We start from the raw sequence: 13204 nt of genomic DNA on the forward strand, positions 1-13204 counted from the left end.
CCCCAGGCACTGTCCAGCCAGGGGACACTTATCCCTGGTCATCCTCAGGGCAGGGTGTCGGGCTTCACCCGGAGAGGAGCATCCCCGTGTCCTGGCATTGTCTGCAGCAGATGAGTGTTCCAGGGACCGTTCACCTGAGTGGTCTCTGCTTGGGACCATAACTGTGGGATGTCACTGCCTACTTCCCACAAGGCACTGGCTTAGGGCAGGAGCAAACAGGGTATGCCATACCAGAGCCACCCAGGGAGCCAGGAAGACAGTGGGATGTGAGTGCCAGGTCTGGAAAAGCTCAGGCTTCCCCTAGTCTCTGTCCCAGGACATTGGCCCACTACCCTACAGGCTGCAGAAAGCAAATAGGTCCCATCTGGAGCAAAATCTTATGAGAACCACCCCCTCAAGAAACATGATGCCCTGCCAGCCCTGTGGAAAGCTGGGGGATTGAAGGCTGTAATAAGGATTTTCCTTTGTCTTTTTGGATGTGGGTCCTGCTGTGGAGGGACACCAGCAGCGAGGCATAGGCTGTCCTGGAGCTGGGGTGCTGTGGCCCTCACTCACTTGATTGCCTGCAGCAGTGTGTGCACACTCCCCTCTGGATGAGTTTGCAGACTTCCTGGGGATTATGCTCACACCACAAATCTTCAAAACTTCATGGGTACTCCAAGGCAACCCCTCTCCATCCCCAAAAATGGCAGTTGCCCTAGGGAAGGGGAGGGTGGCATTCTGGCTTGGAGTCTGCAGCAATCCTTCATTTCTCTCCTGCCCGAGCTGATTTATCTTTATCTATCCTTGGATGAAGAGCACCCAGGGGTGCCCTCCATGCCCACTGTCCCCAGTACACACAAGCACAGCCAGCTCTGCCAGGGAAGGTGACGCAGCTGGTTCTCTCTGGGTGACTCATGCTGAAATACATGACGTTCACCATATTTCAGGGCTTTCAGCTTGGATGAGAAAAACATCAGGGCGTAAGAAAGTTTCTTTGCGAACTGCTTTTAAAACACTGGAGGGACTTCTCCTCCCACTTGCTCACAGTCTACGTTTTTGGGGGAGAAATGCAGCCTTTTTAACAAACAAATCATTTTGATTGTTTATAACATGGAAAATAGATGATTAAGTAACACGTTTTGCCTTGATTTATAAAAAAACAAACTCCAAAAGACCATCTGGGTCCATCCCAAACAACTCCTGGCTGCACACAGTGAACAGCTAGTGCATGGCTCTTCAGCTGGATGTGCTGACTCCACCACCTCCTCCCTTTACCTGGCCCCTTTGGCTGAGCTTTCGTGTTGGGCCAGGGAGCCATGTGGCCACTGTGCCTGCTTGCTGCCAGCCTGCCCACAGGGCCACGCCGTGGCCACAGCCAGCAGCGCTGCCCTTCCCGGCACAGCTCTCCCAGCAGTTCAGTGTGGTTTCGCTGCTGCGTTTGCTCGCAGGGTTATCTGCTCTGGAACTGGTGTTGGTTTTGGCACACAGCACCGGGACCACACCTACTATTTAAATACCGCAGCTAAGGGCTTGGAGGGGGAAAAAAAAAAAGGGAAAGAAAGAAAACGAATATGAAGTATTTGTTGCGGTTTGGAGATACACACACACATGTACACACAACACAAACACACCAGCCTGGCTCCGGATTGCTGGCAGTCGAGGAAGGAAGACTCTGGCTAAGATTGTCTTCAAAACCACCCTGGCGGCAGAGTCTGCTGAAGGGAAAACCTTTGGGCCAAAATTAGTGCCTGCCACATGCCAAGCTGGAGCGTGCACTGCCCTGGGCTGGGGAAGCCGGGGCAGCCCCAGTGGCGCAGCTGGGGCCAGGGAGCCATGCCAGCCCTTCCCGGGTGGCTCCCCTCCCAACAGGCTACAAAAAGCTGGGGAAAGGGTGCAAGAAATGGAAATCCCCAGAGAGGCACTGCTTGTTGGGCTGGGAGGGTTTTCCCCCCACAATATCATGGAATCTTGTCCTAGAAATGCCTGGGTGGCAGCACTTGCAGTGAGTCTGGGAGTGGAGACCGGCAGCACTACCCCTCGGTGCTGGCTTGGGATACGTGAGTGCCCAGCAGCTAAGGATGGGCTGGGGCTGGGAACAAGGAGGATAAATCTCCCATGGGAGCAGATGTCCTTACTGGGACAGGTCTAGCTGTACTCTTTCCCCATTTTGGACCTAGTGAGGCAGCTTCTGGCATGAAGCCACAGCAAGGTAGCCCAAGAGGCACTGAGTGGCTGTGACACACCATGCCATGCTGTGCCACGTTGTGCCATGCAGTGAGGCCTGCTGAGGCGGCTGGGGCAGGTGGATTACTGCACCTTCCTTTCCCCAGGCCCCTTTGTGGAGAAGTTTTCCTGATGATCTCACTGGATGCACATTTCTAAATCGTTTGGTTGATTGTTTCATCATCGGAGGTCAATTAAAAGAAGGCGAGTTCCTGTCACCCTGCTCCGAACCCCTTCGCTGCCAGAGCCCCAGAACAAAGGGAGGAATTGGGCTTGGGCTCAGCAGCTTGGATTCCCATTTGATTATTTCCAACAAGGGAGTGAATCTATTTTGGAGACGGTATTCCCAGGAGATGAGCTCACCGGCGCAGAGCATGAGCAAGGCTGGGGATAAAAAAAATGTAATACAGCCTTTTGTAATATGTTGGAAACCTATTTACTACCAGGAGGCTGGGTAATTAAATGCCACTTCCTGGAGCAGAATGAAGCACCCTATGTAACGCCAGTGCAGAAGGGTTTGCTCTCAACACAGGGAGGCCACTGATCCTGCCAGACACCCCATGAGCACTGTGAGTGGGAGGATGCAGTTTTGTGGGCTACTTCTGTAAAACCACTGCAGCAGCCACATGTGGCTGACTGTGATTTATTTCAGCATCCTGTGCCATAGTGGTGCTCTTGCTGCAGTGTCCCAGGGGCATGGGATGGTGGTAGGATGAGTTTTCCATGCAATGTGCTATGCTATGTGATTTACACTGGTGGGGGGCTCTGGGCAGATAGCTGCAAGGGAGGAATAACAAAACCAAATTACCTGGAAAACAGTTTCCACACAAAGTTCTCCAGCTCCCTGTTTGTTCTGCTGTTGCCTGGGCTGTCCCTCACTGCCTCACACTGAGCTGTGTCCCCCCAGTGACTCATGGTGCAGACCTTTCACTCAATCCTATCCCACAGCTCCCGTTGGAAAATTGTTCCCCCACTGGCCCGGCAGTGGTTGGATACTGCAGCCACAGCAGTGCCCAGCTTCCAGGGCTAGCCAGGCTTTCTCCAGGCTGGCAAATGCCATATATCTGAGTGGATCAGATCTCACCAGCACTGGCCTCAGCATCCACACTTTTCCCATCTCTGTGCATGGTTTAAGAGGGGTTTTCCCCACTCATTGAGAATCCAGGTTCACTGGAGACTGAATACCTCAGAGTATAGCTGGGAGGAGGGATGGACACTGCTTGGAAAAGAGTGGCAGAGATGTTTACCTGGGCCATTTGGAACTTTTGTAGACAAATTGCTTTTACATGATGTACAGCTATTAATCTCCAGCATGTGAAAGAAGGGTTCTAACATGCACATCCCGTGGGCACTGCAGCCATACCATGATATCCTCTGCAAAATTCAGCTCGCTGTGGCACTCTGTGTTGTGGCATTTTTTTTAAAGATTAACCCAGAAATGTTGGAAAAATATCTTGTGTTCCTCCTTCTAGTTGCTCACAAGGAAAACAGCAATTCCTGATGTTACTCCTGGAGCTGCTGGGGTGTCACAGGTCTTGTCCAGCACTTTTGTAAGTGGCAAAAGGGAACGGCTCTCATGGCTGTGGTCCAGTCCCAGCTGCTGTGGCTGGGGCCAGAGCACTTGCCGGGCCAGAGGGAAGGAAGGATGGGCCCCTGGGCTGGCACGTGAGCACACGTGTTTGCACGTGAGGCTGCTGCTGCGAGGGCTGCCCGGATGCCTCCAGCGCATCGCACTGCTGATGGAGCCTGTGCTGTGTGCTGTGGGGAGGGACAACTCCTGGCACCACACTGAGTGCGATGTCCCTTCCAAGTGGGATACCCCGTCCACTGTGGTGCTGGACCTTGCGGCTCTATGCAGAGCCTGGAGCTTTCAGCTTTCCTGTACCAGTGAAAGTTAAGAAGTGGAGGAAAAACGTTGCTGTATGTTATAGAGGAAGAGAGGTAAAAAGGGCAGGAAATTTGCACCATGTCCATTTCCCCTTGGCCCCCGGCTGCTGCTCATTCCGGATTCGGGATTTGCGTAGGCAGAGTTAAAAATAACAGGGGTATATAAAGAAGGACGGAGAGGGCTGCACTGGCCCCGCAGCCACCAGGGCACAGCCAGGCAGCAGGCAGAGATCAAAGCAGGATGCAGTCCAGGCGATGCAGTGGGGCTGGGACTGTGTGCAGGGTCTGTGGGTGCCACTGGGCTGCTCTGCCAGGGGTGGGATGCCAAGATCTGCCAGCTCGGCAGCCTCCTGGCCAAGCAGCTGGGCAGCACCCATGGAGGATGAGGCCGTGTGTATTCCCATAGGCAAAGACATCTCTCACAGACCCTGTCCCTCTGTAGCCTTTACTCTGTGCTGACATTCACTGGGAGCACCCTGACCCATCTCCCATGGCCAGAGAGCTGCTCAGGCAGGCTGGATATGGCCTCCAGCCAAAGCACCCTGTCCTGGGACTGAGCTCCCTGTCGGTGCTGCCGGGGTGCTGCCTCGGGTCTCCCCGAGCCCCCGTCAGCCCTGGTCCTTGGCCGTGCATCCCGGCGCTCCCCAGACCCCAGGGTAGGCAGGGCGGACACAGCAGCTTGCTGGGCCGGTGCAAACGAATCTGCCCTCTGTGCCCTGATAACATTGTGTTTGTTGCGGAGCGGGAAGAGCCTGCCAGCACACGATAAGAGCAGATGACTTTACTCTGGACCCGCTCCGGATTGAATTATGCTTTAATTTCATTTTCAGTTCCTCTTTTCTTTTCAGGAGGAGAAGGGGGCTTTGGGTGTACAGGCAGGTCTGGGGGCTCCTGGACCCTTCTCTAGGCAGGCCAGTACCATGCAGAGGGGAAGACAGAGAGTAAAACCCATCCAGATTCATTTTCTGCTCTCAGGGATATAACCCTGAAGTGTCACCTTTGTTTAGGGTGTTCTGCGGTGTGGATCTCCCGCAGCTCTCATGGGATCCCCTGTGGAGCTTTTGGGACTTGGGTTTTGCCTCCCACTGGAGCAGAAGCTCTCTGGGCTGTGATGCTGTAGGTGGTGTTGGAGAGGGGACACTGGAGATGCTCCAGAGGAGAGTCCTTGGGTTTACTCCAGTCTCCCAACTCCAGGTGACAGCACAGAAAAGGATGCAGGGTAAGTGTTTTTCAGTCCCCAGTGTTTTGTGGGGTAGGAGACCCCTCTGGGTCTCCTGGGAGCCCTGCTCAGCAACCAGGGCACCAATTCCACCTCTGGCAGTGCCCCAGGGCATTGTCCCCCTGTCCATCCCACCCATGCTGTGTGCACTGGGGAGGGTGCCATGGCACTGTGGAAGTGTTGGCAGGGCTGACAATGCTCTTGTTTTGACGGGGCCACCTCTGGCACACCATGCTGGGCAAGCCACTCTCCTCATTCCTCTGCTGCCAGATGTGTCAAAAGTAAGGATAACCATTAACCCTTTCCTCTTTAGCCATCACCTGGGTGGGTGGCCCTTCCCACTTTCTGTTTGCTCTCTTGCCTGGCTGCTGTTTGATCTCTTGAGATGCCAGCGACTTTACAGTGTGCCGTAGTGGCGCGGGAGATAACCCACGTTTCCTAAATGGGCTCCTGTCAACAGCGGGCTGTGCATGCACTGTCTGCTCCTGCTTGCCTCCCCTGTGGCCCAGGGGCTGAGAGGGCTGTGGCAGGGACCCCCTGTGCCTATCCCATGGCTCAGAGCAGGAAAGCCCTGCCCGTGACACACTGCTGGCTCCCTGCACACTCGGCGCTGGCAGTGCCTGTGTTGCTGCGGTGCCTGGCATGCTGCCGCTCCCCGCCGCGCCGGCCCTCCCACCGGAGCATCAGTAAAAAGAGCTTCCTGGGGAATATCCCACATTTGCAAGAAATATTGGCTGTAAAAATTAAGCTGATCTGTTGGCAACGCCTCTCAAAATAAGTCAGCACGGGTGCAAATGCCAAAACTGCCTGGAAAAGGGGAAAACCAAGAGGAATTACTTTGTCTCCTATGGCATCTTCTCTCACTTATCTGTAAAAGTCTGGGGCAGGAACTGCCTTGCTATTAATTATTGTTTGGCCAAGAAACAAGAAATGGGATTAACTGGTGACTTCAATAAACTACTCTGGGAGGCAAGCTAAAAGTAATTTCAACTAATGCCCACATGCTTCTTTGCTACTTTGGTGGTGACTTTTTCTGAGGAAGGACTTTGGAGCCCATGTGTTTTGACCCAATAGGTGCCATTAATAAACCTGCTGCCTTGCCAGCAGACAAGCAGATGGGGCTCAGGCAGCAGCCCAAAATGTGCTCTGGAAACCAGGGCAGGGATTCTTGGTAAAAGGGGGAAGATCTGAATTGTTGTTGTTCCACTGGATTACTGAAATAATTTATTGCAATGCTCCACCCTTATAATTAAAGCACGGTGATGAAAGCAACTGGTAGAGTAGCTTTGGATTCAGAAGCAGCATGTGTGTGCGGTGTGTGTGCACACCTCACCTTTGGTGTTTATATTTGTTTTTTTTTAAATTGACTCCTTGCTTCTGAATAGAGCAGGCAACAGCCTCAGTTCTTAGAAAGGTATCTGGAGATGGACAGCTCCAGAGAGCAGGGAGACAGGCTCCAAGAGATAAGGGACATTGCTTCTCCAGAGCAACAGCAGCAGGGCCATTCCTGGTACTGGTTGGATGGGGGCCAAACGGAGAAGATCTTGCTGTGTGAGCCGGACAGGGAGGCAGAGAGCCCCCGGGGAGGCCTGCCCAGTGCCCTGGGTCTCTGCACCATCATACAACTAGCTAGAATAGGGTGGGTGACTTGAGTGTCTCCTTCAAAGCAGGATAACCACTTTGTATCCTTGTGTCCCCTGCCGTGGGAAGCCTTCAGGACAGCGCTGTCCCAGGGGCTGCTCAGGGTGGGCAGGGTGGGACAGCCGGCCCATGTCCCCCTGTGCCAGGGCGTTCGGAGACTCAGCTACAGCACTGGTCCCTAGGGAGGGCAGACAAACGTGTTGTGGGGGCTGTGGGGCGAGATGAGGCAATGTCGGCAGGGTGCCAGCCCCCGGCAGGGTCGAGGAGCAGTTATCTCGGCTCGCACACGCACCCTGCACGCAGCCAGATGCGAGCTGGTACGCTCTGTGCTGCTGATTGCCTCACCGACAGCAGCGGCGCGGGAGGACGCGGCTTCACGGGTGCGCTTACTTGAAACGATTCGCGTGGGGGTGTGGGGGCACCGGGGCTCGGTTATCTGGTTCATCTCCTATGGAGGCACAAGCACACCTTTTTGGGACTGCACCTTCGCTCGCTGACGCGCTCGGCACCCCCGTGGCGACTATAGCGCCCGGCACAGTGGCTGAAATGCTTTTGCCTGTATGTACCCCTGCGCCAGACCTCTCCGGCACTCTCTGCCTCCACACAGGGCGCCTGTGACAGAGCCATTGCCATCGCCCCTACCCCACTCGGGATAAGGTGCCGGGGCACCTCCAGCTCTGCCACCTACAGCCCCCCCCCGCCTCGCTCGGAGTGTGGGCAAGCCCTGAGGGCGCCGCTGCCCCGTTCACGTCACGGGCAGGATTCTGGCCTCCGCGATCCACAACAGCACCCTTGTCTCTTCTAGTCCGTGGGACAGTGTCGCAGAGCAAGGCAAAGCGGGACGCGGACACCGGGACGCTGAGCTCCCGCCGCTCTGCCCTGTCCCGTCCCGTCCCGCGCGGGCTCCGAGCGCGGTCGGGGCAGCGGCAACCGCCGACCCCCGCCCGCCGGGGCAGCCCCGCCGGAGGGGGCGTGGCTCAGGCCGCAGCAGAGCCAATGGTAAGTGGCAGCGGTGAATATCAATGCCGGCCGGACCAATCGGGGCGCAGCCATGCTGTTAACAGCTTAGGGGCGCGGGGCGGCGCAGAGCAGCGCTGCTGCCACGGGGAGCGGAGCGGAGCGGAGCGGTGCCGGGCTCCGCGCACCGCGCTCCCCTACCCGCCCCGGCCCCGCTGCCTCGGCCCGGCTCGCCATGGCGGCGGCCGTGGACGAGAGCGCTCTGCCCTCTATCTCCACTTTCGCCAACTTGATGCCGCTAGAGGAGCGGCCCGCCGACATGCTCCACGTAAGCACCTGGCACCGGGGAGAGGGTGGCAAGGTGGGTACGGGACAGAGCGTTCCGGGCGGGGGCTCAGCCCGGCCAGGGAGTGGGGGGCGGGCCGCCTTCTCGCCGTCGGAGGGCGCCCCGAGGGCGGCGCAGCGCAACCGGAGTGGTGCCGACCCGTCGGACGGGTTGGGGGGAGGCGCGGGCCGCGGTGTTGGGGCGGCGGGTGCCGCCGCAACCGTCTCCTGCCGATCCTGACGCTTCGTTTTCCCGCAGAGGATGCTGCAACAGGATGGCCCCGCTGCCGTCAAGCGGGAGGAGGATGACTTGGGCAAGTTCGTGGACTTGGACTTCATCCTGGCGCACACCAGCAGTGGCGGGCAGGGGCCGACCGGCCCCAACTACCCCCTGCCCGAGACCCCCGAGAGCTGTGGCACCACGTACGACAGCGACGGCTCGTACTCCACGCCGGGCAAGTTCCCGGCGCCTTACCCCGAGGCCCAGGGCCACAGCTACGTGGCTGAGCTGCTCACCCCGGACCTGCCCGGCCACTACGACCCGCAGCGGAGGGAGTACACGGAGCTGCGGGTGCCCGGCGGCCCCCACCACCACCCTCACCCCCATCACCACCCGCCCCTCCACCCGGCCCTAGCCCGCCCACTGCCCCTGGACCCCGCGCAGTCCTTCGGGCCCCGCATCAAGAAGGAGCAGCCGGAGGAGCGCGCCTGCATGATGGGGATGTCTGCCGCCGAGTACCTGGGATCGGGCGGCGGCGAGCACAAGCCACGGGTGGCGCCGGGTCCCGGGCCGGGACCGGTACCGGGGCCGCCGCTGCCCTACCCGGGCTTCCCCCACGGCCGCTTGGGGCCCCCCGAGGAGCCGCTGCCTGGCGCCGATCCCCACCTCTTGGCCGACCTGCCGCCCCACTACGCCGTGGCCCCGCACCGCTATGCGCCCCACTTCGCTCCCCAGCCGCCACCGCAGTTTCATGGACATTTCAGTGTTTTCAGGGAGCCCCTGAAGGGCCCGGGCCCGGCGGGGCTGCCCGGGCTGCTGGTCACGCCGCCCAACTCCCCGGTGCTGGAGTACTTCCCGGCCGGGGCTCCCCCCGAGGACTGCAAGCCCAAGCGCGGCCGCCGCTCGTGGGCGCGCAAGCGAACGGCCACGCACAACTGTGAATACCCGGGCTGCGGCAAGACCTACACCAAGAGCTCGCACCTCAAGGCGCACATGCGGACCCACACGGGTAAGGGCGCGCCGGGGCGGGGACACGCGCGGAGGGTCCCGGGCGCGGGTACCGCGGCACGTGGTGAGACCCCGAGCGAGGTTCCGGGGCTGGGAAGGGGCGTCGCGGGAGGTGACACCGGGAGTGGGGGCGTGTCGCGTGGGGAGGACCCCTGCGGTGGGTCAAGGAGTGCACGGTGGGTCCCGTGGTGGGGCTGTGTGACGGCACCGAGGGATAGCCCGCGTGGAGGCGTTCTGCGTGTAGGGCAGGGGGCAATGGGGATGGCCCCGAAGTGCTCAGAAGGACCCCGTGGTGGCGCTGGGCAGGGACACATAGGGACCTGGCATGTAGCGAGACCACTTGTGGCGCCTCCAGTTGCTGGTTTTGGGGCCCGGGGGTGCCTGAGGTGGTAGGACTGAGGGACATGGAGATACTCTCCACTTGGGTTAGGGACAAACAGAATAGGAGGCAGACCAGGGGTTGTACGCTGAGACCCTCTGGCCGAGCTGGGACAGGGCACACGGTGCCAGCCCACAGCAGGGGACCAGCCACAGTTTAAAGTGAAGCAGGGGCACAGAGGAAGGGTGCTCTAATGGGGCAGGGATGCCCAGAAAACACACCTTGGCACATGGGGAAGGGCAGAAAAATGGGGGACAGATGGGGAAAGAAAGCTGAGCAGGCAGAGGTGCGCAATGGACCTCCCATCCCTTTGAAAAGGGGATGCTGGGTAGGGTAGCCCAGAACTGAAGGCGCAGGGAGGGTGGGAACCTACAAGCCCACTGACACCCCCTCTCCTCTGCAGGCGAGAAGCCCTACCACTGCACCTGGGAAGGATGTGGCTGGAAATTCGCCCGCTCCGATGAGCTGACCCGCCACTACCGCAAGCACACAGGGCACCGGCCATTCCAGTGCCACCTCTGCGAGCGGGCTTTCTCCCGCTCGGACCACCTCGCTCTCCACATGAAGCGGCACATGTGAGCGGTGCCTGCGGCCGGACTCGATGTCCCCGGAGCCAGCTCACGGTGTAAATAGTGTCGGGCCAGGGATGGCAGTGGGGAGCAGCCTGGCCACCCAGCCCCCTCTGCTTGTAGTTGATAACTAGTTTTCTCCTCCTGCTCCTGTGAGAGCTGGCCCAGCCAAGTGGTGGGGAAGGGCTGCTTTGGGGATGTATGTGGGGAGCAAAACTGTGAGAAACATCTGCCCAGTCATCACCACTCAGCTCCCCATGCCTGGAGGGTTCCCCCCAGCCAGGTACCCAGTGAGTGGGGGAGCTGGTGCATAAAGGGGTCTGTCCCCAGAACTCCTGGCTTGTATTTGGCATCAGCTTAACCTTCTTCCCCCAGATTCTGGCACCCCCCTGGCTCTAGGGGCTGTGGTGGCTGACTGGCTGCTTTTTGGCTGGCGAACCATGCCAGTTGGGCACATTGGTTGTGGTGCTGGGAAATGGGTTGCTGGTTGTCTCGGTTGTGATCATCAGAACAAACCTGACCCAAAGCCCAGAGTGGATGGGGTGAGGGTGGGATTTGACTGGCTCCTGGCTATAAAGGTTTGCAGGTGTTGGCAGCACAGCGTCACCTTGCACAGAGGACAGGGAAGCTCCTGTCACCAGCCTGGGACCCCCCTGGCCATTCCCAGTTTTCCACTCAAGAGCCTAAAATGTCTCTCCTGGCTCTTGTCTGCTTTATTTTGTCTTGTTCTTCCCCTCAGGATGACACCAGGTACTGCTGCAGCTGCCTTCCCCATGCTGCTTTTTTAAAATTTAGTATGTAAAGGACAGTGAGTCCAGCTATGAATGCCCAGGTCTCTGCTATACTTGAAATTTTTGTAGGGGGGGGGGACAAAAAAGAAAGCTCAAAAGAAAATGAGTCTTTTTATGTGCAGCTTCTGCAAAGCAAGTTGTAAATTAAACAAAGCAGTAATATATTAATGTTTCTCTTTTTTTTTAATATATTTTTTTCCAGCTGGGAACACAGATGAGTCTCAGCTTTGGGAAGTGCACTGTTCCCATCTGTGTATATTGTTAATTAACATTTCTCTGCTTGGGCACGTTAGGTCTCTTGCACTCTGAAATGTTACTTTTCTTTATATGCAAACTGTTGAAATATTGTGATCTGCTGTATAATAAATAAACAAGATGTAAACATGAAAGAGCCAGGAGAGTTTACTTTAAAGGTTTCTTCTAAGAGGAGAGGGTGAGGCTGAGCTTGTTTGTCAGTAAATATTTACATCGATGTTCATTTCTGCTTAAGTTAGCTGCGGAGGATCGATGGGGAACGCCCAAGCCTCGGCATCTGAGTAGCATCTCCTGTGCAACAGCTCTTGAGTCACCTCACTTCCCTGTGCCTCAGTTTCCCTAATCTGCAGATGGGGCAATTGCGGCACTGGGATGGTGTGACTGGTCCTGCGGTGAGTCATCTCCGAGGAGAATGGCAGCCGAAACTCCACCGAGAGCCCTGCTGGTCCTGAATTCTTCCTGAGCAGTCCTGTCCTGCTGTGCCTCACAGTGGGAGCTCTGCAGTACTGGCCTTGTGGTCACAGCCAGCAGGGAGGTTGGTGTCAGCTGGTCCTGGGTGCTGTCTCTGCTGTCCTCCTGGGGATGGCCTGGCAGCTTGGCGGGGTTCAGGTGCTGAGGTTTCCCTGCGTTAATAGGTGGTGACTCAGCACAAGCATGCTGGCAGGTCCCGGAGCTCAGCAAGCAGGTCTGGCTCCATCCCTCCCTCCCTCCCACAGCTGATTACCTGTGATGCACGAATCCCTCTGAAGGCAGGAACTTGTCCAGACCTGACACCATGCTGGCAGTGCAGGGAGCACACAAGCTGTTTGATGCCCTGGCCCAGGGTGGTGGTGGCAGTGCCTCCCTCCTGCTGCTCATCTCTGTAACCCCCAGCAGCTGGTCAGGGCTGAAGGGTGCCCTGGGGCTGCTTGCCCTGCAAGTGGAAGTGGGATGTAGCTGGGCTGATCCCACTCTTTCCTGCTCAGATGGGAATGGCAGAGCAGGTCTGATGTTCCCCTGAGGAGTGGCTAATATTTTGGTGTTGGGCTCTTTGTTCTGGGGCCAGCACCCACCCTTGTGGTCTGCCCTTGAGCAGGTACAAAAGCATGGGTGATTCCAGGCAGGGTGGCAGCAGCTTGGGACATCATGTTCTGCCTGTAGGCCTGAGATCAGGACCACGGGGCTGCATCCACAGGTGTCACAGATCCATCAGGTTCAATCATTTGTCCTTTCCACTGCTGTCTCCACCCTCTGCTTGCCCCACTTTCTGGGAGGTTCTTGTGTAGGGGTGACTGCTGGGACACATGTGGTCTGTGATGAGATACTGGGGGTGTCTTGTTCCTGGGACCACCAGAACCCAAGGATAAGGCTACAATGCCAGGGGATAGCTGGGGCAAAACTTCTGCCTCTTCCCTGGAAACTTGTTCAAAACGTCACATGGAGGGAGAGGGAAAGGTGTGGGCTGTTTGAATTAGCGATGAGTCAGGCTGGCAAAGCCAGATGGGGAGAGTGCGTGCCTGCGTGTTTGTGTGCGTATAAGTAATCTCTGGCTTTGTGTTTTTATTATGATTATTATTTTTATTTCCAGGGGAACGATGAATTTCTCCAACCATCCTGTCCCACTGGAAAGGCTGGCTCTGCTGTCCTGTCCTCCCTAAGCAGCCTGGGAGCTGGAGTGACGGTTCACGGCTGTTTTGAGGTTCAGCTCTGAGATCAGAGCACAAACCAGTTCTTTCTCGCCTTTCATCATTGCTGTGCCAGGGCAGGAGT

General features: G+C 57.4%; 1 protein-coding gene across 4 annotated transcripts; it reads left to right on the forward strand.

Annotated features, from left to right (window-relative positions):
- Window positions 1-4770: 4770 nt before the first annotated feature.
- On the forward strand, window positions 4771-11589 carry LOC134423170 (Krueppel-like factor 2). Of its 4 annotated transcripts, none has more exons than XM_063165957.1 (3): window positions 4771-5311; window positions 8493-9462; window positions 10244-11589. In XM_063165957.1, exons 2-3 carry the CDS (start codon window positions 8496-8498, stop codon window positions 10417-10419), a joined length of 1143 nt encoding a protein of 380 aa, XP_063022027.1. In that variant the 5' UTR covers window positions 4771-5311; window positions 8493-8495; the 3' UTR covers window positions 10420-11589. The 4 variants fall into 4 exon arrangements, with proteins under 4 accessions (XP_063022027.1, XP_063022026.1, XP_063022025.1 ...); XM_063165956.1 differs by lacking the exon at window positions 4771-5311 and adding an exon at window positions 7909-7951; XM_063165955.1 differs by lacking the exon at window positions 4771-5311 and adding an exon at window positions 8091-8237.
- The last annotated feature ends 1615 nt before the right edge of the window (window positions 11590-13204 follow it).

This window comes from Melospiza melodia, chromosome 11 (assembly GCF_035770615.1).
Source record: "Melospiza melodia melodia isolate bMelMel2 chromosome 11, bMelMel2.pri, whole genome shotgun sequence".
Classification (NCBI taxonomy): Eukaryota; Metazoa; Chordata; class Aves; order Passeriformes; family Passerellidae; genus Melospiza; species Melospiza melodia.